This window comes from Alternaria atra (assembly GCF_907166805.1).
Source record: "Alternaria atra isolate CS162 genome assembly, contig: 25, whole genome shotgun sequence".
NCBI classification, from domain to species: domain Eukaryota; kingdom Fungi; phylum Ascomycota; class Dothideomycetes; order Pleosporales; family Pleosporaceae; genus Alternaria; species Alternaria atra.
In genome coordinates, this window is record NW_025091323.1 from 609,097 (window position 1) to 633,836 (window position 24,740).

The following is a 24,740-nucleotide window of genomic DNA, read 5'->3' on the forward strand; positions in this document are numbered from 1 at the left end:
GGTTGCGGAGCGGTGGCAAGATTGTGCTGTTCCTGGTCGCGATGAGAAATTGTACGACGAACGCAGGTCGCCGCCATCGAAGCCCAGTTGGTGGTCGGATCACGGCAACATGTTCTGAGAAAGCTGTGTAGAGGTTGACGCAGGCAGAAGTCAGGCGGGATTCCTTCCGCTGCCCGTTATTTGCGGGGCTGGTAGTGGCTGGACGACTAGAACGGAAGGTGTGCAGCGCAGCACCACTTTAACACATGCAAGCCGGCTATCATCTCCATCATCATTGCACATTCGCATGTCTGCGTGTTTCGCGTCTATCGGCCCTGCATGTCTAGTTGTGCAAGTGCGCAAAAAGTACTACACGGGTAGCAGCGTCCACAAAGCTACGGTCCTGGTTCTCATTCACTTATCGAGCGCGTAGCGCGCTTGACCCAGAGAGACTTGATACACTCGCCAACAACAACTGAGTAGTTAAAGTTGAAAATAAGGTTGCAGATGCGATGGACAAGGTTCAGGATAGTCCTTGTTAGCCTAGACGATGAGTTCATCGGCAGTTCGCGGATGTCTGCGCTAGTGGTCGAGTCGATCATGTTCCCGTGTGCTGTACATGTACCATGTATAGGATACGCAGGCTGCCTACGACTGTGACTCTTTACATGAATTTGGAAAGACGTAACGAATCGGGGGTGCTACTCTGGAGTAGAGTACGCTTTCTTTACGCTGGTTGGCGACCTTGGAAGTCCTGTGGGAATGGCGATGATGGAAGCGAGCTCCCTGGTAACGTTGAAAATATGCTTTTTTCCTTGTGAACAGTCGATCGTTGTGTGTCATCGCAAGGTGTATGGTAACGGTGCTGCATATTCAAGGCTTCGAAGTGTGCCCGGGTGCCGCATGAGGCAACCCGACGCGTCTACGTCATCGCCTTTTTTCTTCTAGACGCGCCACACTTACCATCTTCGTCACCACGCTTCACACCTCCAACCTGGCTCATCCACGCTTCCTGGCTATTACAGCATTTGTGATCATCTTGGCTTTCTTTCTCGGAGCATTTCCATTGCGCGCACCAAAGTTCGTAATGCCTCGCCGCAGCGCAACCTCATCGGCGTCAACCGACACAACTACCACGACAAAGCTCCCAGAGAAGGTCCGATGGCCATCGACATTCACAGACGGACTACCGCTTCCTAAGATTGTTGTTTTCGACCTCGACTACACACTATGGCCCTTCTGGGTAGACACGCACGTCACGGCTCCGCTGAAGCCTGTAGAAGGCGGCTTGAAAGTAAAGGACCGTTATGGCGAGGGCTTCGGTTTCTACAATGATGTGGGAGGCATATTAGCAGCTGTAGGTACCAGTTGCTTACATATTGGTGCAACGGAAACTCTCTAACGCCATTGCAGCTCAAAGACAAGAGCATTCTTATCGGCGCCGCCTCGCGCACATGCGCCCCCGATCTCGGCCGCGAAATGCTCAAGCTCCTCAAGATACCCAGCGCATCCGGCTCCTCCTCGCGCGCAATAGACTACTTTGATCACATGCAGATATACCCCGGCAGCAAGACGACGCACTTTGAGAGGATACACAGAGACAGCGGGATCGAATACGACGAGATGCTCTTCTTTGACGATGAGAGCAGGAATAAGAACGTAGAGGTGCTGGGTGTAACTATGCAACTTATAAGAGACGGTGTGACAAGAGATGAGATTGACAAGGGCGTGCAGAGCTGGAGGAAGAGGAACGGCCGGACCAAGGCCTTAGAGAGTTGAGAGGATAGTGCTTGGTGTGTGAGAGAAAGAGCTGGTATTCGGTGCAATCCCATCTGCACGAAGAGACGAATGAAACGAGATACCCATAAATCCTCCAAAACCATTGAGCTCCAGTGGGATGCTGCGCCGTCGCAGCCTGGAAGCTCGCTGCAAGATGACAGCTCATTGCTGCGTATGCACCACAACCACATTACTGACTAGTATTAAGGCGCCCATATGGATTCGCCAAGTACACTTGGCGCCTCAAACCCCTACCTCGTACATGCATATCCGGATGCTGTGGTGGCGGCTAGAGGAAAGACGAACTCGGTATTCCCAGCCTTGAGCCCCTCATGCGGCCATTTCTGGGCAATGCTTCTCTATGGCTTGTCAGTGAGTCTTCTAATAACTGTCCTCAATGTCGCTGTGCCAAATTATTATTGTCGGCCTGATGCAAAAGCAGTTGTGTGGCGCTTTCATACCGCATGCCTTTGACCGACCATACCAAGGCTGATGTTGTCTTGGACAAATGACAATGGATGTATATCAAGCTAATGTTGGGGGCCGTACAACTGTACCACGCCTCCCAAACCTTCGCCATGTACGACTGTAGGATCTGGCCAACGATAGCGCTGTACGTACGGTTTACTTACGCTGTACTAACGTACTCCACCTCACCGTTGTGCGATCGACAGTCTCATGCGGCCGGTTTTAGACAAGGCTCTGTATTTTTTATCCGTATCCAGCGCTCCTTCATAGTCGATGTGTAACTCATCACACACACACGTCTCAACAATAGCATAGACATCAGGGTGTCACTTAGATTGAGGCGCATGCAAGTCTTACTTAACACGTTTGCTTCGTCTATAAGTACTGTCTACCCAGATGTACAAACAGTCTTGTCATCAAGTCAACCTGATAATAGGCAAGCAATAACCACACGAATACCTAGCAACCAAACTTCTATTCGAAAACTTTTATACAATCATGTTCAGCAAGGTTACGCTTGCCCTGCTCGCTATGAGCTGCACCGCTATAGCCTACAAGGACAAGTAAGTCACATACATACATATTCTTTTTACCGTCCCTCATATGATAGCCCCTCTCGTTCCATCACCGCCGCTCATACTAATTCCCTCAGCTGCGACGGCTCCACCAACTCGCCCAACCTCAGCGACTGCTATGTTGGCATCGACAGAATCGACGTGGGGGCCTTCTACAGCGATGGCCAAGAGTTCTCCCAGGGTAGCTGCTTCATCAAGTACGCAATCAACAAATCTGGTCCGTATGCCGTATCTGGTCAGACGATCAAAGATAAGGCGCTCTATATATTAGCCCATTGTGGACATCATCATGGAAGCTATGGGACAGGGAACTGTGAGAAGTGCCATGTGACAGTCAACTATCGGAACTAGTAGCGAGGATAGAGCATTGTCTTATCTTTTAGATGAAGAATGGAGAACACGGCTCTATAGCGATCGACTATTACGTTTACACTTCTTTTCCATCCAAAATGCTTTCTTTGGTGTCTACCCAACCAAGACCGCGGACTTCACCTCTTCGCAAGATTCACGCGACACGGATACCCATCCGAGGGGTGAAACCCAGATCTTGCGGTCTGATATGCGCGCTCGCCTAACACAGTCTTATGCTCGTTACCCCCCAAGCCCAGCTTCCTCAGCATCTTGCTGTACAAGCCCTCGTTGCCAAGTCTCGCAGCATCCCACTCATCATAAGCTGGGACGATATCAAACTTCCTGACTGTCATGATGAGCGCAATATGCATCTCATTGAGGACTAGCGTCTGTCCAATGCAATTGCGTGGACCCAGCTCAAATGGTCGAAACGCACCAGAAGGTGGGTAAAGCTCGTGACCTGATTCAACGAGCCAACGCTCCGGAAGGAATTCTAGAGGTCTTGACCAGATGCGGGGGTTGGTGTGGACGTGGCTGTGCATGACGGTTGCGCCGAGGCCGTCGGTCGATATGGGTGTGCCTTTTCGATCATGCAAAGAGATACCTGGGGCGCCGTCTCTGATTGAACCTGATGGAGGGTAGATACGTAATGTCTCTTTGATGACCGCAGAGGTGTAGCGACAGGAGTTTAGAAGAGCAGGGTTGCTGCGCAATACTTCGCCCGCGTTCTTGTCTCGACCGAACACTGTGTCGTGCTCTTCGCGCATCTTGGCAAGTACAGTAGGATGTTGGAATAGCATGTGGAAGGTGTAGACGATTGCACTCGCTGTCGTGTCGTTACCGGCCCAGAGAAAGAGGCGAATTTGTTGAGCGGCGATCTGGGCGAAGCTCTTGTCTAGCTTCATGGTTTCGAACGGCTGCTTGTCATCATGATGCCTAAAGATCGGTGTACAAAGTCAGTATTTGTCTCACATGCGGTTCGTATAGGGTAAATACTTGCTTCCGGATGATGTATTCTTCCAGTACCAGGGCAGCGACTGACTTGACTCTCTGTTTACGGTTCGGTACAGTCTCTGTAGTGGCCTTTACTATCTTCATCTCGTCGAACCGCTTCTGCAGCTCGTGACCAATCGTCGTCGCCATGACACTACTATAATACCATTGTATGGGAATGCGAAGTGGGTTGAGTAAGATACGTGGATCCCAGAATGAATGCCAATGTAAGATGGTTCTTAGTGCGTGGGCGAGCTTGTGATCGTGTCGTTGGCCGTCCAAATCCATGTCAAGTGAGGTCTTAACAATAACATCCATTGTCAAACGTGTTGCCATGTCGTCCAGTGCGAAAACCCCGTTTCCAACGTTCTCTTGCAGAAGTTCACAGAAGACATCCATGGCATCCACAATGCTCGGTACCAGACTCAGCATGTGAGACGCACTAAAGCCTGGGTTGAGTAGCGACCTCCAAAATTTCCATTGCTCTTTGTTCATACTGATCAGACTAGGCCCTCCAACTACCGGGCGAAACGAAGCCTCTTGATCTGCCGGCTTGGAGAGATCGTACTTCATAGCTTGAGTGGCGACTTCTGGGCCACTGATCATCAACATGGGCTGATACACAGGCCAAAGATCCAGAATGAAGACTTCAGAATCTGCGTGGTCTTGTACAAAGTCATTCATCGCCGTGAAAACGTTTACATCTGGTGGTAAAGACTGGAGCTTCTTGTCTAACACAAGCATGTGGCCAAACCACCAGCTCCAGCCGGCAGGCATAGCCTGAGGTAGTTATTAGTATATCGAAAGCGTCATATTTGGAAGGAGAGGCTGCGTACTACTCCCTGCTTGTGTAATGTGTAGATGTGGAGGCGCCTCCGGTACCCGATGCTGACCATGTAGACGACTGCGGCTATCAACATGGCACCCGCAGTGTTGAGAAGAGTCGCGAGTGCCATCTCAGTGTCGACCCGATTGTGCGCAACAACGAAAACAGCGGCAAGTGAAGTCGTCTGTCGGTGGGTAGTTCTTCAGGACCAAGGCAAAGCTATTTCATGGGGCGTTATCCTAAAGGAAGCTGACAGCATGCCGCCATTGCGGCACAATCCAGAAGTTGGAAGGCGGCTTTGGTGGCTTGTCAGACTGACCTCTCACAACATTTTGCAGACCCATGTTGCACGCCTAATGGGCTAGACGGATAGCAAGAGTTTCCCGGTGTTGTATACCTATACGTGGAGAGCTAAGCGCTATATCTAGATAGAACAATGGCTTGTTGACGTTTAGGTGCACTTCTAACAAAGAGCTATAATGTCGTCTACGTACGACTCACGAGATTTGGATGCAACACCAAGTAATGACGTGTGAGCTGGGCCAGTCTGGGCAAATGGCCGTTATCCAATCAATGTCAACACACCATAGCAAGGCCGAGGCTTGTGTGCATTAACGAAGTAATGACTGCTACCTTGAGATGTTGAAGCGCTGCCTTCATTATTAGACCTGCGGGAATTACAATTTGTACCGGCCGGAGGATGGAAGTGGGGCATGTCCCTCCCGCGTTTGTCAGCCCACCTCGACTTTGTGCTTGTTGCGGTTAAACTTCCTTCCCGTGTCAACCCCTACGACCTTTCATTTAGGGTTATTGGAAAGAATTTGAATCCCAACACTTGAAAGGGAAGGAAAAACCCTCTACCGGCATTTTCAATTTGTTTCAAACCTTGAAAGCTATTTGTCTTGAGGGAGTAACGAACCCTCATCTCTGCTTGCTAATCGGCACCCGAATGGCGGAGCAGGCGCTTGTGCTCTGGTGCGGCCAGTGTAAGAAGCCTTTTACCAAGCGTCAGTATCCTCGCCGGGCTGTTTTGATTACGCGGCATAGGACGCCACACTGACCGTTCCTGAAGAATCAACACTGAAACGTCATGGATACTACTGCCGGTCCAACAAGAAGGTATCAGTCTCCAGACGACGGTCATGTGCAGCCTGTGCACAGGCTAAGACTGGCTGTGACACTACACTGCCGGCGTGTTCACGCTGTGCCCAAAAGGGTTTTACATGCCAATATCCTTCCAAGTCTACGATCAAACGACGTGGCAGTGTGGAAACGCGTCGTGTCGAGACCAGAGATCTGCATGGCTTTGATCGCGATTATGCAGATACTATCATGCCAGCAGTGATCGAACAGGGTCACGGTGTTCAAGAGTTGACACCGACCGGTGATAGTTCCATGCTCTTCACCGATATACAATGGCACTCTTACGACATGACAGCCTTTGGCGATTTTATCCACCATACACCTCAATCGACCTCTCCTCTAATAGCATCATCGTCTTCGCTATCGTCAACTGACCCACCAACCACTTTGCCGCCTTCATTACTTCCAGAAATAACAGATCCGGCATCTCAAGAGCAACCTCAGCTCTCTCCTCAGAAGCAACAGCAGGACCACAATTTACAGCTGATGAAATTTTCGATCCCACCAGCACCCAATGCGAGCGTACGGTCAATGATGCAACGGTCGAAGATGTGTTCTGGAGCGGACCGAACCGCGAGTCTGATCTTCTATACTCTGAAATCTTACCCGCTGATGCTGCGTCAAAACACTCCTCCCCCTTTCATACATCCGAGCTGCGTCTCATTCACAGATGAAATTGTCATAGCTGAGCCGCTTGATAATTGCATTGCTCTGATGCATATGGTGGCGAATGGAGTCCAAGGAAGCCGGAAGCTTTTCTGGCGGAATGTCCAGTTCGAATGTATACGCATGTGTGATCAGAACCAAACACTCAGCAAATGGGAACTACTTGGTGCTATGCAGGCTCTCTCAATCTATATTCTGATTCGTCTCGACGAAGGCGAGACCGAGCACAATAATCTCGATTATCTTCTGGAGAGGGCTGTCATTGTGAGTTTGCTGCATCCGCACTCCCAAAAACCAGGTTTGACGATAGACGCTCTAGATAATCGCAATGCAACTTTCTCGCGACGATTTGAGTTGTCACATGCATTATTTGTCATGTCGCAGCAAGTCTGAGAGCAGTTGGCAAGATTGGATCTACAAGGAGTCGCGGCGAAGGTACACTAAACACCTGCATTATACTTCAAGACTTACATACTAATAATCTTGGCAGACTCGCAGTCATTTATCGCATCCTGAACAAGCTCGTCTTCTTCGGTCCAGCAGCTATGTGTGATATGCCCACTGAGTTCGTCATTGCGCCTCTACCCGCGAAACGGCAGCTCTGGGAGGCGAGAGATGAACAAGAGTGGAAACTACAAAGTCAGAAAGAGCCGCAGGAACAAGTATCATACGCGTTAGCTGTGGACGGCGGAATCGTCAAGCTGGATCAGCGTAGATTGTCCTGCCGCGATGCGTGGTTATCATATGCTCCTCCAAATGAAGAGACGACATTTCAGAGCCAAAACAGTAGGAGTAGCCGCAGCACAGACTGGTGGATAGAGTGGTGTTCGGGTATGGACAGTATGGGTGGGCTGATCATGCTTGCGGCCTCTATGGTATAGCGGTACCGACTTGTGAATAGAATCGGTATGATTTGACGATAAATTAGCGGGTAAGATTTGCCATATGCGACCAAGCGTGGTATGTGGTGCATGGCAAGCCTGTTTTCTCTTGATAAAATTCCACGCGGTCGGAGTTTACATGTGTCGGACGGAACAAAAGTGTATGCCAAGGCATGGTGTAGACTGCGATATGCGACGTTGCATGTCCTTTCCTGATCGGATCTCACAGTATAAGATCGAGGTGATGTTCTCCTCGACGAGTGGCCACGCTATTCGAACTCTTTGCAATCATTGCGAGTCGTAGGGTACACAGCTTTCGATATTTTTCCAGCTCTTCCCTCCCAACATAAGTTAATCAAGTCATCATGGTGTCCAGCACTCCTCCCTTCCCCTCGCCCGTCAAGCGCTGGCACAACAAGGCTCAACCCTCCGGCGACCCTACCCTTGCAGCTCTCTCTCAGGAAGGCAAATCAATTCTCATCACTGGAGGAGGTAACACTGGCATTGGGGGAGAGACAGCGCGCTTCTTCGCTCGCGCAGGTGCCGCGCGTATTGGTCTGCTGGGACGTCGTGAAGGCCCTCTGCTTGAGAACAAAGCCGTTATCAAAAGGGAATCGCCAGACACGACCGTCTTCATTCAGAGCACCGATGTCACCAACGAGACTTCAGTCAATTCTGCCTTTGACAACTTCGCCAAGAATGGAAAGATCGATACGCTTATTCATGCCGCTGCCGCCGTTGGACCCAAGGAGAACTTCGCTGATGTCGACGGCCGCGAGTTTCTCAAAAGCATCACTGAAAACCTCGAAGGCTCTTTGTGGGTCGCGAAGGCCTTCATTCGCACGGCTGCACCGGATGCTCATGTCATCGCCATCAACTCTTGGGGTGCTCATTTGAGTCTTAACAATGCCTTCGCCTCCTACTGCGTTGCTAAGATGGCTGTTTACCGCTTGTGGGACACTGTGCTTCTTGCGAAGCCGAACCTCAGCGTATTTCACACCCAGCCTGGCGTTGTGCTCACTGAGATGAACCTCAAAGTTGGCGGTGCGGACAGCTTCAAAGACGTTAAAACTGATGATGGTGAGCTCTAAGATTCTACTGTGCACTGCAGGGAGACTGATCGCTCTTCATGTAGTTACTCTCCCAGCAAGCTTCAATCTCTGGCTGTCAACCCCAGAGGCTCGCTTCCTCAATGGCAAGTTCTTGTGGTGCAACTGGGATATCGATGAACTCAAATCTTGCGCCAAAGAGATTGAGTCCGGGAGACTACTCAACATTGACCTTGTTGGCTGGCCGTTCGGACCTACTGCCAACTGATTCGTGCTGAGCATAGTCCGAAACATATGTTTGCGTAAGGTCTCGGAATATCATACACATCTCTTGCGACATGGTCGTCTGAATGCGATGTTCCAGTCCTGTAAATGGGAGATGGATACTCGATCAGCATTAGACCTATATAGGAAGAATTTAAAGCCTCGTTAATCCAGACTGCTGTCTGGCTTTCTTCTTTGCTGGCCGTTGAGATTGTGCTCTGATGAGTGGTGTGATCGTGATAGCTTTACACCAATAGACAAGAAATCCGAGATCAGGTTTCTCTCAAATCTTCGCGATACGTGGTTAATTTTCGCATATAGCAGGAAATCGGTGAGAAACTCGCCTCGTTGAGAGATGAATCTCATAAGAAGCGGATGACATGGACGAAATATTCATAAACTCCATGGCTTTGGGCGAGGCAGCTATGACGTCACATAGTAAAGTCAACACGCCCGAGCAAGGTGCCAAGCAGGCCTCCAATACGCCTTGGTAGCTTTGCACAAAAGTAGATGGATAAGAACGAACGATGAGTCTGTTGTCAGCTCCTCTATCTTCTTCGTTTATAGCGCTTTCGTGTTCATCTCAGGATTTGTCATTTCTATCATGTCCCTCTCAATCGAACAGAAGCTTCCTACTGAGCTTCTCGAACATGTAGTATCTTTCGCTTCTCGCAAATCCCTCCATAGCCTATGTATAACTTCAAAAATCTTCAACCAGATCGCCACGCCACACTTGTATCTGGAGATATACCTAAGGAAGACTGGCCATCTTCCCCCTCTCGCATACTTGATTTCCACGCCTCCAACCCACGCCGCTCTCATCAAGTCTTTCATCGTACCTGATACGTGGGCAAAGATTGAAGGGAAGTTTTGCCACTGGTCATGGCCTCGACCCGGGGACCCAGAGTTGCATGGCGTCTTGAAGGCGAAGTGCACGGAGTGCACGTCTAGCGGTAGAGACGCCGACCGGCTCTACAGAGATATTCAATTCGGCGAAAATGAGGATGCTATCATGGCGTTACTACTCGCTAGCCTCCCAAAGCTTCGACGATTAAACATCAACTTCAGTGTCGTGAACAACCAGCACGGTCATTTCTGGGGTTATTGGCCTGAGATAATAAATGGGCTAAGATCACATCAAAAAATACTTCGGAAGGAACGCCAGAAGTCCTCCCATACAGGTGTCTGCAGTTCTTGAGCTTATACACATCATGGTTACAGGGGCTGAGTGCAAATACTCCAACAACGCCGAACATCTAGCGTTGTTCTTCCATTTGCACAACCTCTGGTCTATATACGGATAGAAACACTATGAAGGTAATGAAGTGCAGGATCCAGAAGAACCACTGTCCCCATGGGCAGAGTTGAGGCCAAGATCGTGTCCGGTGGAGTACGTGGAACTTCGATGTGCGCGACTGCACATGGACAGTATCGATCATCTGTTCAAAGCGACGATACCCGGAAAACTCAAGACCTTCAGCTACGCAACCAATTCAATGGTTAGGTTGAAGTGAATCATACAGCAATTATTGGAAGCCTGCAACCACATCATAAGACGCTGGAAGTACTGAGTTTGAGCCACGAAGACCGCTATCCTTATCCAGTGGACGCTCCTCATAGCAAGAACAAGCCTTGCCCATACTCACTCGTTCCTTTCACCGCTCTCAAACGCCTCAAACTAGCTCCTGTATATATCTGGGGCGATGAAAAGCTCACTGATCAAACAAGCTTAGATACACCTGGATCAAAAGACATGCTCTGGTCTGCGCTTCCCAGGAACCTAGAAGAGCTCTGGATTACGAGGGCCCAGCATCAAGAGCAGCGTCTGCGTAACGGGATCACTACGTTCGTTCCAACATATTTACTGCCGGCGCTCAATCTCGTCATCACGAACAAGCCACAGGCTTTCCCAAAATTGCAGCACCTGCGCATCGAATTTCCACAGTTGGAATGGAACAACGAATGGTTTAATGCCTTAGCATCGCTCTGTCAGCTAGCCGCCACTGAAGCTATAAAGGCTACCATCATCTTATGCGACATGTTCGACAAACTCAGCCTTTTCACCGCCGAGCGACGCTGGGGCTGGAACGAAGACACTGAATGGGAACCAACCCATTGTAGCCAAAACCGAGAATTCGCAAAAGCATCAATCGATGCAACGTAGCAGGAATATCTAGCTGATATATTGAAAGACATGAAGGTGAGGTTTGGGGACGAGAATGAGAGATACCGGGAAGCGAGACGTGAGATCAACTCACTAGGCTGGTCGTTTGAGGACTGTATGAAAGACCCAGAGTATGACGCTAGTAGCGGAATTGGCCTTCCTGGGTGGTTTGTTGATGAAAGGTTGCAGAAAGAGCCGTACTGGAAGGGGCGCTGCAAGGCTCCTGATTTAGTGACATGATATGCTTGTCGGTCCTAGAAGCAAATGGTATAGATTAGATTTCACTCGAAACGCTTTCGATCCCACGTGTCTACTGGAAAGCCTCATGGAGGCGACGTATACGAAAGAGCAGCTACTGCACCAATCTTACAGCATGCAGCTGATACACCCGGAATAGAGGCTAATGAAGCCCGATATGTACCTAGGTAACAATGTGAGTGACAACCTGAGTCAAGCTTGATGCCGCATGTAACTAGGAAAGGTCGAACGATTAATTGCGGCTTTAGTCGCTACGGCTATCGAATAAGCACGAGAAGGTCTTTGCATGATTGGAGCTACCTTGTAAAGAACTTTGTTGAACGGCACCTTATTACTAGGCCGTAGCTACAACGATTGATCCTTTGATTTCGACCTGGACTCAATGCCCTCTCTATAAATTCCCCGTGGGGTATTCGTTCTGGTGTCGCCGAGGGCTTAGACGGTCGGTGTTGGCGGAACCCCACTGGCACGTGACGTCTGCGGAATTTTGCAAAAAACCAAGTCCCTCTACCATTACCACCACCACCACCGCACTTGTAGCGACCTGTAGAACGGCAAAAATGCATCGGCCGGGAATCGAACCCGGGGCTAGCCGAAACTGTCCTGTGAAGGATGGCAACGGCTAATTTTACCACTAAACCACCGATGCTGATGGAATCAAGGTGAAAGGTGATTCACGTGATTTGATGATTTTTGTTGAAAACCATATTTTATAGACCAAAACTCTGATGGTAGCTAGGTGCTATCGTGCTTAATGCAGTGCTGCCGTTTTTCTGTTAGCATGTAGCTGTGTTCTAAAGAAAGCGGATACACGGCGGGGCACCTAAACCCAGATGGCACAAGTCTTGTCTGGTCTTCACGCTCGACCCTGATATATCTTATCACGGAAACTTTGGTGGGGTACTTTAGAAGATGGAAGTGATGAAATCTTGTTATTTAGATCTGCGCCCTTGGTATCTATGCAGACATCGCACGCTATGGATACACACGGCTTGATCAGCCGCATTGGGCCCATCTGCCACAACATCACAGTCGTCATTTTTTGATCCCATCTTCACTAATTGTGGCGGACACAGCAGCAGGGTTTTTCATGTAAATCATATTTCAAGGTATACCACACAGTCCGAGCGACATTCTAGTCACAAGGTCTACATAGCCTTTTCATAACGCAAACGCCAACCCATGCTCGTAATAGTCGTAAAAGAAAGAAGAATAGAAAACAGCCCCGCTGCCGGCTCCTTCACATCGGAAGCGAAACGACTATTGCAGAAGAGGATCGCGGAAGTGCTTCTGGAAGTTGTGGCGCTTCTCGTTACCAGCCTGGTAGCGGCTGCGAGCGTTTTGCTCCTTCTTCCGGTCACGCTTCTCGATGGCCTGGATCTCCTTCTTCTTGGCATCGGTGACACCGACCATACCGCGGCCACCATTGGCGCGCGAAATGAGCTGCCGGTCCTGATCATGACCACGTCCACGGACTTGTAGCTGGCTGCCCTCTTCGCCGTCCATGTTGGCGTCACCATCCTCATCTTCATCATCATCATCATCCTCACCTCCAGCTGTGATAGCGCCAGGTATCCGGGCACGTTGAGCCTCCTCCATGCGCTCAGCCACACCTGGGTAGTTTCGCAGGTTCTGGCGGTAGTACTTGTTCAGTGAGCGGTGACCAGCGGTGCGACCTGATGGAAGGTGAAGCTCGTATTCGTCGTGGTAGACGGCTTGTGGAGTGTGATGAGCATGGGAGTGGAAGCCGTCTGCAGCGCGGTGTGGACGCGGATCCGCGTGGCTGTGGTGCTTGGACTTGTTGAGTGATTTGTGTCGGTGGCTGCGGTCGATAGGTACAGCTGTGATCTCATCCGTAGGTACGCTCGATACAGTGCTGTCGGTTTCCCAGCCCGCATCCTCCTCCTCGGCGTTGCTCGACATGGCTGCGTCATCTTCTGTAGTAGTCTTGGTCTCGCGCCTAGCGCCAAGCTTAATTCCGCCTCCTGTTGTGGAGCTAGAGTCGTCTGAACCTTCAGCGTCCTCTGCCATCTCATCGAAATCGGCAGCGTCAGGGTAGGAGCTGCGGAAGTCGTAGAACTCGCCAATTTCAACCAACTCAATATCTGAGTCAAACGCAATCATGCAGTGACCGCGATCGCGCATATGGGTTTGGATGCCGGAGGCAGTGTGAAGAACCTTGTGACACTTGAGGCACTCGTGATAGGCATGGACCTTTTCATGGAGATGCTTGATAAGCTCCTCAGGCTGAGCAAGAAACTCCTTCTCGGGTATGAACATGCCGTGGAAGCGTCCCATGTGTGTAATGTTGAGTTGGAAACTGGGCGACTTGTAGTTGCAGAACAGGCAATCTAGCAGGGGATCGCTGGCAGGCTTGTTGGATGCGGCGACAGAGCTCTTGTCGTCCTCGGTAGCGACGGACTCATCGCCAGTTTTCTCGGCGCTCTCGAGGCTCGCATTCTTCAGACCATCGACGACATCTGAAACATCCTTGTCTGCATCACCGTTGACGGTGGTGACTTCCGACTCAGCCATGGACTCGCCCAGGGAAAAGGCAGAGCTGACCATGGAGCCAGTGACAGAGGCAGCGTCGTCTAGTTGCGCGCCGCTGCCCGACTTGGCCATGTTGATGCGATGCTTTGAGCTATTGAGGTGGTTGTTGTAGGCATTCTCGCTGAAGTACGTCTTCTGGCATGGTGTGCACAACTTCTCAAACGAGGCCTTGGCGGCAGTGGCGGCAGCGGTGGCCTTGTTCGCGAGGACCTTCTCGGTGAAGATTTCGGAGGAGAGGGGTGGGAGGGAGGCAACGCGACGCTTGAGGTTGTAGCGGTGCCAGTCGGTTTGCATGTGCGCCCGCTGCAACTCGCTCGATCGGAAGGCGACCTGACATGTGTTACATGTGAAAGGGTGAGTAGACTGAATGTTAGCCTGGGTAGGCACTTGCGACGCCATTTTTGCAGATATTGTCAGAGTTGTCGGCGTGGTGGCACTGAGAGGGACGAGTAGAAATAATAGGCGATCAGGTGGGGTTGAGTGTGGGATGCGGTAGCGCGGTCAATTCACGACTTTATGACTGGCCGAGGGGCAAAATTTCGCTAGGTCAAACAGGGTACGATTACAAAGTCAGAAGGGAGTGGAAGTAAGCTCTTGGGCCGTATCAGCGGTCCTGTACGGCGAAGATGGTGGAATTGCGCAAAACACCGCCCGGGCCTGGGGGCGAATATTGAAGCATGACATCAATCGGCAGGCAAAGCGCCAAGCCACTGGTACCTGCCATCCCTGCAGCGGATTAGAGCCGCATGGCAAGAGCACCCCTCGGCCACTAACTCCCTCAGCCCTACCACCAGTGGGTTGCGCATGCCTCTATTCATGCATCTATGCCCTGAGTGACCGTCGTGTTGCACCATGACAGCCACACATCCATTATCCGTCTGCATATTTAGCCTCCACTCTCTTGCACATCTGCGCCGCCATCCATGATGAGCATGCCAGAAGGGACCGAGCACAATCGCGATGCTCCGTACAATACCTCCAACTCGAGTGCCTCGTCGGCTTCTACAACAGCGGGACAATCCCTACGGCCGTCACGTACCTCAAGACCTGCTGGTAAGAGGGTTCTTATAGAGGTCCAAGATACCAGCCGCATCTTGGAATGCTCACAAAGCGAGAGACAGCGCCGTTTCCAGTATCTTGTCCGACAGTGCGCATATTGGTCCCCTGTATCTTCGGATGGAGCGCTAACTGTTCAACAGCTACTTATCCCAGATCCTTCATGGCTGCAAAAGCGCTTATTGCAATACCCCCACGTGCCTCTCGTCGACCAAGCGCAATGCTTCCAAGCCTCACCGCCCGCCTACGCTGCTCACGGCCAGCACCCTAGCCCATTATCTTGCCGGTCAAGACAACCCGAATCGTGGCCTATGCCCTCACGAGCTCAAGGTTGCGCCCGAATCGTTCGAAATTGCCGACAGTCTTGCGCAACAAGCTAGGAACAACTCGGCTGAGGAATACGCTGTGTATCCTTCGATATGGCAGTTGACACAACAGCACCGGCAACATCGCGCGGGAAGTGGCTCTGGCAATGAAACTTCTTTTCAAGAGCAAGATTCGGATACCGACTTGATAAGCGCCCTTAGGCAGCGGCAGCAAGCTAGGAAAGACCCAAAAGCTCTTAGTCAGAACTTATACGACAGCTTGACAATGATTTACTCCTATACTACGCAGATACCCAGTCCCGCCTCTGTTCTTGCTTCGTTCCTCACACCGGCTTCTCACAGAAACGGGCATCATGCAGAGCGCATACCACAAACAAACGCTCATTCTAGCACAGCACAATTGAATGCCAAGTCGGCTATTGTTCGCCAGCATTCACACCGAGCATCCGCTCCTCATGACAGTTCACATCCAAACAACACTGCCGCTGAGGTCCTCGCTAACGGCCAGCATGTGCACAAGATACCTTACCATCCCTCCAACGGCACAATTCAAAGACGTCCTTCCACAACATCACACTTTACTGCAGTGGATGGCACATCAGATCCAGAGCTGCTATCAATCAAGAAAACGGCAAAGAAAAACTTCACTATCGGGGGAGCAAGCCCACCTACTGTGCATCAGACAAAGCCTCCTTCAGTGCCACCCAAACCCGCTTCAAAAGATACTGTTGCCACTAGCCGAGCAGCACCTAGTGTACCCATAGTTTCACAGTTGAGTGGCAACATCCTCGAGGAGCTCAGAGAAGACGTCTATCGCCATGGGAACAGCCATTCCACTGACTCCAATTACGCTGTCGACTTCGATCGTCGGCAGCGAACTCGACGTACCAAGCCACTTGTCAATCGATCCTTATTCTATACTCTGAGCGACCCAGAGAAGCTCCTTGCTTCTTTTCATGACGCCAACCAAGACTTCAAAGACTCACCCCTACCCCATCTTGACTCTTCGCACTTAGTGTACTCCTTTCGGGACTGGAACCATCGCAACGGTGCGCTCATATTCGATAGTCTTTGGCTCGCACTGGAGGCTCTGTTCATCTCCCCACCCGAGCTTGACATTCAGAAGAGTCCTCGCCTGAGGCCGTCAAGAAAGGGTGTTGCCACAGACAGTCAACCTGACCAGCCAACTGGTATTCAAGACAGCGTGGCTGCAGGCTCGCGCTATCTTGATACCTGTGAAGCTGCTCATATTGTCATGATATGCATACATGCACTCACCTCACTAGTACCACTTGGATGGCCACACACGTGGGCACAAGTTCGTAAGCTACGATCTTGGGGTGTCGTGATGCCGGACGCGGCTCCCAATGCTGATTCATACATGGAAATCATCGATGCGTTAGAGTATGAGCCAGCAGTCCGACTCGCCCATAGGTTACTTCGTGCTATCGGAACGCGTACTTGCTTTGAGCATATACTCGGAAGCTTGCACGGCGACGTCGATGCGGCCGGGTCCAACGCACCACTTATGGATGTAGTTGTACAACATTTGGAGGTGTTGGAGGACACTAGTACGGCTGCTAAACTGAGACTGACCCAAAATCATGATTTGGTCGGAGACCCGGGATGGACTGTAACAGCCACTTTCATGGAGTGGCTGAAAACTGTCATCATAAAAGGTTGGGACAGAAAGGCTGAGATCAACAAATGGAGCAGTGTTGGCACGGCCGTAATGATCCTTGATAAGCTCCGTAAGCAACAGGGTATTTGTGACGGGAACACCAAAACTAACAAACACAGATTCGAGGCAGCAAGCTTTATGGTTACATTCCAGCATGTTCGAAATGCCGATACTTGATGAGCGAATTGACACGGTGAACGAGCCTATCAAGTACCTTACATGGGAGCATCACTCCAACACTTTACACGTCTTCGAGTACCCCTGTCTCTTCTCCGCGCAACATCTTGTGGCGTACTTTCGCACAATCAACTTCACGGAGATGATGAAACAGTATGACCACACCATGCGTACACAACATATGCAAAGATCACTAGATATGTTTCTGCGGGAACCTTATTGGTGGGAGATCAAAAGACGAACCAAGGTCACACTCAGTGATTACTTGGTGTTGGATGTCAGTCGAGAGGAACCACTAAAGGATACGCTCGATCAATTGTGGGGCCAGGACAAGAGGATGCTTCTTAAGCCACTCAAGGTCAAGATGGGCCACAAGGAAGGAGAAGTCGGTCTGGACCATGGCGGCGTAACGTACGAGTTCTTCCGTGTTGTTCTGAGTGAGGCGTTCAGGCCTGAGAACGGTGAGTTGCATTGCCCTGGCAAGTAACTCTGATGACTGACTCTACTAGGTATGTTCACAATCGATCCACAGACGCGCATGACTTGGTTTCAACCCCAAAGTTTGGAACCCCACTGGAAGTTTGAGCTGCTCGGCATACTTTTCAGTCTTGCCGTTTACAACGGCATCACTCTGCCCATCACATTTCCCCTGGCCTTCTATGACTGCCTCCAAACCGTGGGCAATCCGCGCTGCAAATGCGTAGCTAATTATGACGCACTGAACTACATCAAAGATGGCTGGCCAAGTCTGGCTGAAGGCTTCCAGGAGCTATTATCCTGGCGCGATGGCGACGTTCGAGATATCTTCATGCGAGAGTATGTATTCAGCTACGAGGTTTTTGGCCAAAGAATCGACCAGAACCTGAAGCACGACGCGTTGAACGCTACAAAGTGTTCAGAGCGATCATCAGAAGAGCCAGCTTTGGTCACAAACGAGAACCGAGAAGAATACGTCAGGGACTACGTTCGCGCTCTGACCTACGAGTCCATCACTCCTCAAATTACGTCGTTCATCAAAGGCTTCCTCACCTGCATCAACGCGAAAAGCCTCCAACTCTTCACACCACCAACACTCCGCCACCTCATCGAAGGCACGCAGCACATCTCCATCCCAGAGCTCAAGCGATGCGCCAAGTACGAAGACGGGTACACTGCTACTCACTCCAACATCCGCGCTTTCTGGGACGTAGTCGAGCGATATAGCCAGGAGGACTGTCGGCATCTGCTCGAGTTTGTAACGGCGTCTGATCGCGTCCCTGTAACAGGTTATGAAAGCATTACCTTCCATATTGTTAAGATTGCAGGTGCGCCAGCTGCACTGCCGAGTAGCTCGACATGTTTTGGAAAGTTGTACTTGCCGGATTATGGGGATAAGGAGAGTTTGGAGAGGAAATTGGGGTTGGCGATAAGGAATTCTAAGGGTTTCGGTAACGTGTAGATGGGGTACATTAGTGGAAAGAGGTAATACAATCAGGTAGTTGGCAGTTCCACGGACGATGATTCTGTAAGCAATTAGGTGGCCTTGTGCGTTACGTGTAGATGACTCATTCCACTTGATGGACAAAGGAATGAGGACATCACTCATGCAGCTGTGTGGCAGAACTGTGAAACATGAGCTTATTAGTCAACTGCGACTGCTGCGCCGCATTCAGAACCAACCAAACCAGTGACGGCTCACCAGCTTATTGGCAGGGTAATTATAATCAGCGATACACCTGCTGCGACCCGCTGGGCTGGTTCCCAAAGGGCGGACTGCGCATCTGCACTGCCTGAAACGAATCTAACTGCTATAAGGGATCATTGCTACGGCGTAACTCTAGGTTGGTACGAGTATCAACAGGTGTGTTCGAATGTTACATGCCCAACACCTCGCATTCATGTTCTATCCATTCCCTCTCCAACTTGATCGTTTCTCACCAACCATGGCCCCACAGCGTCGCCCTTCGACTCGCTACGATGCGATATCCTCTATAAACTCGTACCAGCTATTTCCCAGTAGTCGAAACCCTCGTCCCACGAAATCTGCTAGCGATCGAGAAGCAGCAAAAACTATCGCCATGGCGAAGTCCGAACACGTGGAACCTCACACCACGTATTCATCCTCAGCGCCTAACAGAGCAAGCATATCATGCGGAATACAACTCCCTCGGCTCTTTTCCTCTCGCCATATTGCTCGCCGGGAACAAAAAATTCATGTACCCGCCAGATATCGCTATGTAGACTTTTCGAGCTGGGAAACATATTCTGAGACAACCAAAGAATTCAATTTGTATGCATAAAAAGGGCAAAGTGGTATCGTTTTCGCTCGCAACAAGAATCCTCAAGTCCATCGTTCCCATCACGCCATTTATGACAATCAGTCTCCTATGACTTTCTTCTTTTGTTTTTCCCATTCCATTGTCTTTGTCGCGTCGCATCCTACTCGACATCTTCATTCTTGCCTTCATCCTCTCTCCGCCCACTCCTCCTAAACAGCCTCCTCCATCTTGACCCATGTTCCCCAGTCATACCCGTGTCCCTACTCCAGGCGCTACTCCTTCTCCTTCTCCCACTTCCCTCAAGACTACTCTTCCTGCCCTCCTCTGACGTCGAACAAGAATGACGTCGTCGTCGCTCAGTTTTCGATGCAGCGTAATGCTCTTCCGGGCTCGATATGAGGGTGAGTTTGTCCGTAGAGGAAGGATGTGAGAGAATGGTTGACCAGGCGGCGGCTATGGAAGAACGACGGCCTGGGTGTGTGGTTAGCAGGTAAGTAGCGATGTAGGGCGAGTGTGAGGATTGCTCACGCATATTTCCTGCTCCGCCACGGCCGTAGGCGATACAAGGGTCTTGTGTTGAATGTGGTGACATTGCGATATAGCTTGTAGCGATACAATGTTCTGTAGATTTGACGGATTGAATGTGCGAAGAGAGCGATGTGTCGACTGGATGGAACTTTAAGTGTATCGCGGAGTATTATTTTAAAATCGCATTAGAAGCCGAGATTATCTCGCAAATGTCAAGACAACACAATGTTCTCCGTCTTCTTCAATTGTAGCGTTACCGGTGGGAAAAAAAAATGGAGATTGCGGAATATCCTCGATAAAAGTGCAAAGAGCTTCCCATATAACCGTCATTCCGAGCCCGGGTCGATCAACATTCTTTACCCTACGTAACCCACAATTTCTTCTCCTCAGTCCCCATGGTCCCCGGATTCGCCCGCATCCACTCCCGTTCTAGAAGCCTATCTCCCAACCAGCTTGGAAGCTAAAAATCTGCCGAGGACATATAAGCTTCGATAGGGGCGGATCCAACTCTTGGCCACTTCGGGTGAGCGAGTGAAGGGACGCCAAAGGAGGGCACCACTAGCGCTTGAGAAGCTTATCTGTGGATGGCTGTGCTTGGCGAGAGTGACGACCGTGGGGAGGGCTCTAGGATTGACAGGTTTTGTCGCGTGATCGGGAGAGTGTAGGACGATGCGGAAGAGATCCCGCGGGGAGCGAGTGGCTTGCTTTTGTAAGATCGGCAGTGAGGATGGGGGAGGATGACGTAGCGTCCCCAGAGGAAAAGTTTAGTGACAGTTGCAAACACGTTTTCTTTATCAAGTTGATAGAGTCGTCCACACGTGAACTACTTGCAGGATCATTGTTTTGGAGGGATATGCGGCTTCTTCAACAGCTCAACGAACCACATTCTGGAACCGCATTAATTGTTCTACTTCTGGCGGAACAGCTTTGTGAAAGGCCGTTTACTACAATGGCACCGCCGCACCATCACCTCGTAGATCACTACCTCCACTCCAGACCTGCACGCCATCGTCAACATGTCGCCTGATGATCTGGCCCCGCCCGAACATGCCCCGTCCGTAGCCATCTAGTTGCTTTACGTTGTGACCGAGTGCTCGCAACTCCTCTACTACCTTCGGATCAATACCCTCTTCCAAGTAAATCGTCGCATCAGTCATCTTGCCGTCGGCGCTAGGCATGCCCGCTCCGATACAGAAGCGCGGCGAATCGAGCGCAGCTTGTGGGTTAAGCTTGAAGACCTCTTGATTGAGAAGGACCTGAACATGACCTTGGGGTTGCATAAAGCCGCCCATGACGCCATACACGGAGTGCAGGCTGTCATCGCTGGTGTATGTTGTCAGGCCGGGAATGATGGTGTGGTATGGCCGCTTCCTCGGCGCTAGTAGATTTGGGTGGTTTTTGTCGAGACTGAAGTTTGCGCCACGGTTCTGGAGGGTAAAGCCGCAGCCCTTGGGAATGATACCAGTCCCAAACCCGCCGTAGTTGCTGTTGATGAAGGAAATAGCATTGCCTTCAGGGTCGGAGCAGCAAAAGTAGACAGTGTCGCTTTGTAGGTGTGCCGGAGAACCGTGGACAGGCGCTGAGATGGCCTTCTTTTGGTCAAAGAGCTTTGCACGCTCTGCGAGATATGACTGCGAGATAAGCTCGGCAGACGGTACCTTGACGACATTGGGGTCAGTGACGAACCAATGCGCATCACAGAAGGCAATTCGCAATGCTTCGATGACCGTGTGGAGATATCCGGTGCTGTTGTGGTCCTTTAGACTCCACTTTGGGATCTTCTTTTGTCTCTCAAGCTCCTGAATGATGCCGAGGGCCATCAAAGCGACAATCCCTTGGCCGTTCGGCGGGTGCTCCCACAGTTCAATGCCACCCTCGGGCCTATTTCCAACACCTTGGCCATGAAACTTCAGTGAAATTGGGTCGACCGGCTCAGATCCCGTTTCTGCGTGATGTTTAAGATCATCTAATGTGAGATAGCCGCCGAGGTCTTTCACCACCTTTACAAGCTGCTCGGCTACTTCTCCTTCGTAAAAGCCCTTCTTTCCGTGCTTGGCCAAGAGCTTGAAAGTGTTACCAATCGTTGGGTTCTTCATAATCTCTCCAGCTTTGGGCGCTCTGCCATCCTTGAGCATTTCCCGGCCATTAGGAGATGCTTTCAACAGGGCTTGCTCACTAGCCGCCCACTTCGAGATGTTAGTTTGTCAATTGATGTTGAGGCGCGTCAAAACTTACGAAAGTAGCTGATAGTTCAGAAACCGGGAAACCATTTTCTGCGAGATCAATGGCAGGCGCAAGCACATCCTCCATGCTGACCTTGCCGCTACCAAACCGCTCAACACAATCGACCCACCCCGCTGCTGCGCCAGGGACTGTGGCCGCATGTACGTGATCCATAGGGATCTGGCCGCTCTCTCCTTCTGCGATATTGAGGTCTTTCCTAACCTTTTCGAGCGTAACGTTTGCACCAGTCCGCCCAGAGCCGTTCATGGCAGATACCTTCTTCGTTTTCGCATCGTAGTACAGACAAAACATGTCACCGCCAATACCCGTTGAGCCAGGTTCTGTGACATTGATCGCTGCCGCGACAGCTACTGCTGCATCCTGAGTGCTATCAGTACTGAACGGGAGTGGTGATAGATTACGTCATACTGCCGCATTTCCACCCTTCCTTAGAATCTCAATTCCGGCAGCGGATGCGAGTGGCTGCGTACAAGAGACGATGCCTTTGGTACTATGTACGACGGAACGGCGACTGGAAAAGTGTACGAATTGAGGCTCGGGATGCTGATAGACATTGTGGGATTCGAAAGTGATGTCGTTCATCTTGGCTTCCGCGGGCTGCTCCTTCTCAGGCTCGTGATGGATTTTGGTTCTCTTGCTTCGTCGTGGGGTAGGCATTGGTAGTCAAACACTCAAGCTTGAATAGTCTGGGTGGGGTATGGGGAAGCTGCCATTGTATACCTAAGTAGTAGCCAACGGCTATCCCCGGAGATAATTGATGCGGTTCGGATTGCCGATTTCGCTCGACTATTGCCTCGGAGTATATCGCAGCCACGCCCGATTATCGCCATCTACATCTCTGTAAGAGGAAGGTGGTAAAGCGGTGTAGTCCGTCGACATCTGCCGGGGTGAGATCGAACATCACGTGCACACGTTCCGAGCCGATTCGGAAAGCGCGTTGGACATCGACAAATCCATCAGACTTGAAGTTTGACGTATCTCGATGACTATGCTCACAACGCCCTGGATATGCCGCAACTGCTTATCGCGCATAGCTCGCCCATTGCTGAAACGCAGTGTCCGCCTCCAGAGCAATGGTGTGTATTACGGTCGCCCAATTCGTAAAATTCGCTAACGTCACATAGTTGCAACATCCGAATCGATACCACCAGCCCTCCTCTCAAGAGCCCGCGCAATCGTTTCCGAGCACAAGCAATTGACTGAAAAGCTCTCCAATGGCTTCGATACGCGCGCTGCGAAGAAGCTCGGCGAATACAGTCCCATCGTGAATGCATTAGGGGAGTGGGATAAGGCGAATGAGGTGAGCATGACAAGGCAGCCGACAGGAGCAATAGGATAGCTGATATGGACTAAGTCTGTGACAGAGCTCACTTCGATGATACACGACTCCTCGACCGACCCCGAACTACGGTCACTCGCTTCAGACGATCTTGGGGAAACACGGACTCAGCTTGTAAATGCTTCACAGAACCTAATCACCTCCCTGGTGCCCGTACATCCGTTTGCGCATCTCCCATGTCTTCTGGAAATACGGCCTGGTGCAGGTGGGTCAGAGGCAGCTATATTTGCTGGAGACCTTTTCCGCATGTACTCAGCCTTCTGCAACCGCAATGGCTTTCGCACAAACCTCCTCAAGTACGAGAACGTAAACGGCACGACTGAGGCTGGGGTACCGTTATCGGAAGCTATCATTGAGGTGGAGAACGATGGCGCGTATGGCGTCTTCCGATGTGAAGCAGGTGTGCATCGCGTGCAACGAGTGCCCGCTACTGAGACCAAAGGGCGAACGCACACGAGCGCGGCATCCGTACATGTGCTGCCTAGTCTACAAGAGAACTCTGCAGAAGAGCAAGATTTCGACGACCCCGAAAGCGACTATTACATCGACCAAAAGGAGGTCAGATTGGAAGTTATGCGGGCGAGCGGTGCCGGTGGACAGCACGTCAACAAGACAGAGTCAGCCGTTCGGCTAACACATATCCCCACGAACACGGTCGTCGCGATGCAAGATTCTAGATCCCAGCACAAAAATAAAGAGAAGGCCTGGGCCCTTCTGCGCTCGCGTATTGCCCAGTCAAGGCGAGAGAAACGCGAGGAGGAGATGGCGAACATGCGACGAAGCGTTATTGGCGTGGCAAAGATGGGCCGTGGTGACAAAGTGCGGACCTATAATTGGGGCCAGCAGCGAGTCACCGACCATAGGAGTGGAACCACCGTGCATGATCTAGACGACGTGATGGGAGGTGGTCAAACGCTGGAGAAGGTCATGGAGAGTGTTCGCAGCTGGCTTATGGAGCGAGACGTCGAGGCCTTGATTGCGGATGACGCAGATACAAAGTGATGGCACGCCTTTTACATGCTCGGCGACCTACCGGTCTCACAGGCCAGCGACAGCGGTAGGCGCCCAGAAGATAGACGAGGATTATCATCACTCTTAGTATCAATGTCTCATGATACGCATGGGGAGCAATTGCAAAAAGAGGCGACGTCTTTAGGAAACTCGTCGCCAAATCAGCATTCG

The 24,740-nt window shown here is 51.0% G+C and overlaps 9 protein-coding genes across 9 annotated transcripts; 6 read left to right on the top strand and 3 right to left on the bottom strand.

Moving 5' to 3' along the window:
• Nucleotides 1-1,066: 1,066 nt before the first annotated feature.
• Nucleotides 1,067-1,758, top strand: ALTATR162_LOCUS5199 (uncharacterized protein; the record flags this gene model as incomplete). Its single annotated transcript, XM_043312817.1, has 2 exons — nucleotides 1,067-1,336; nucleotides 1,393-1,758. The coding sequence occupies 2 exons, from the start codon at nucleotides 1,067-1,069 to the stop codon at nucleotides 1,756-1,758; spliced, it is 636 nt and encodes a 211-aa protein (XP_043168752.1).
• Nucleotides 1,759-2,724: 966 nt separating this feature from the next.
• On the top strand, nucleotides 2,725-3,152 carry ALTATR162_LOCUS5200 (uncharacterized protein; the record flags this gene model as incomplete). Its single annotated transcript, XM_043312818.1, has 2 exons — nucleotides 2,725-2,789; nucleotides 2,879-3,152. The coding sequence occupies 2 exons, from the start codon at nucleotides 2,725-2,727 to the stop codon at nucleotides 3,150-3,152; spliced, it is 339 nt and encodes a 112-aa protein (XP_043168753.1).
• A 137-nt stretch (nucleotides 3,153-3,289) lies between these two features.
• ALTATR162_LOCUS5201 (uncharacterized protein) lies at nucleotides 3,290-5,101 on the bottom strand (the record flags this gene model as incomplete). Its single annotated transcript, XM_043312819.1, has 3 exons — nucleotides 3,290-4,069; nucleotides 4,125-4,925; nucleotides 4,985-5,101. The coding sequence occupies 3 exons, from the start codon at nucleotides 5,099-5,101 to the stop codon at nucleotides 3,290-3,292; spliced, it is 1,698 nt and encodes a 565-aa protein (XP_043168754.1).
• A 1,202-nt stretch (nucleotides 5,102-6,303) lies between these two features.
• ALTATR162_LOCUS5202 (uncharacterized protein) lies at nucleotides 6,304-7,661 on the top strand (the record flags this gene model as incomplete). Its single annotated transcript, XM_043312820.1, has 3 exons — nucleotides 6,304-7,044; nucleotides 7,100-7,215; nucleotides 7,271-7,661. 3 exons carry the CDS (start codon nucleotides 6,304-6,306, stop codon nucleotides 7,659-7,661), a joined length of 1,248 nt encoding a protein of 415 aa, XP_043168755.1.
• Nucleotides 7,662-8,026: 365 nt separating this feature from the next.
• On the top strand, nucleotides 8,027-8,978 carry ALTATR162_LOCUS5203 (uncharacterized protein; the record flags this gene model as incomplete). Its single annotated transcript, XM_043312821.1, has 2 exons — nucleotides 8,027-8,741; nucleotides 8,797-8,978. The coding sequence occupies 2 exons, from the start codon at nucleotides 8,027-8,029 to the stop codon at nucleotides 8,976-8,978; spliced, it is 897 nt and encodes a 298-aa protein (XP_043168756.1).
• A 3,678-nt stretch (nucleotides 8,979-12,656) lies between these two features.
• Nucleotides 12,657-14,348, bottom strand: ALTATR162_LOCUS5204 (uncharacterized protein; the record flags this gene model as incomplete). Its single annotated transcript, XM_043312822.1, has 1 exon — nucleotides 12,657-14,348. One exon carries the CDS (start codon nucleotides 14,346-14,348, stop codon nucleotides 12,657-12,659), a length of 1,692 nt encoding a protein of 563 aa, XP_043168757.1.
• Nucleotides 14,349-14,875: 527 nt separating this feature from the next.
• On the top strand, nucleotides 14,876-18,627 carry ALTATR162_LOCUS5205 (uncharacterized protein; the record flags this gene model as incomplete). Its single annotated transcript, XM_043312823.1, has 4 exons — nucleotides 14,876-15,096; nucleotides 15,149-17,082; nucleotides 17,132-17,650; nucleotides 17,699-18,627. 4 exons carry the CDS (start codon nucleotides 14,876-14,878, stop codon nucleotides 18,625-18,627), a joined length of 3,603 nt encoding a protein of 1,200 aa, XP_043168758.1.
• Nucleotides 18,628-20,919: 2,292 nt separating this feature from the next.
• On the bottom strand, nucleotides 20,920-22,801 carry ALTATR162_LOCUS5206 (uncharacterized protein; the record flags this gene model as incomplete). Its single annotated transcript, XM_043312824.1, has 3 exons — nucleotides 20,920-22,161; nucleotides 22,211-22,579; nucleotides 22,628-22,801. The coding sequence occupies 3 exons, from the start codon at nucleotides 22,799-22,801 to the stop codon at nucleotides 20,920-20,922; spliced, it is 1,785 nt and encodes a 594-aa protein (XP_043168759.1).
• Nucleotides 22,802-23,207: 406 nt separating this feature from the next.
• Nucleotides 23,208-24,560, top strand: ALTATR162_LOCUS5207 (uncharacterized protein; the record flags this gene model as incomplete). Its single annotated transcript, XM_043312825.1, has 3 exons — nucleotides 23,208-23,295; nucleotides 23,344-23,519; nucleotides 23,574-24,560. 3 exons carry the CDS (start codon nucleotides 23,208-23,210, stop codon nucleotides 24,558-24,560), a joined length of 1,251 nt encoding a protein of 416 aa, XP_043168760.1.
• Nucleotides 24,561-24,740: the final 180 nt, after the last annotated feature.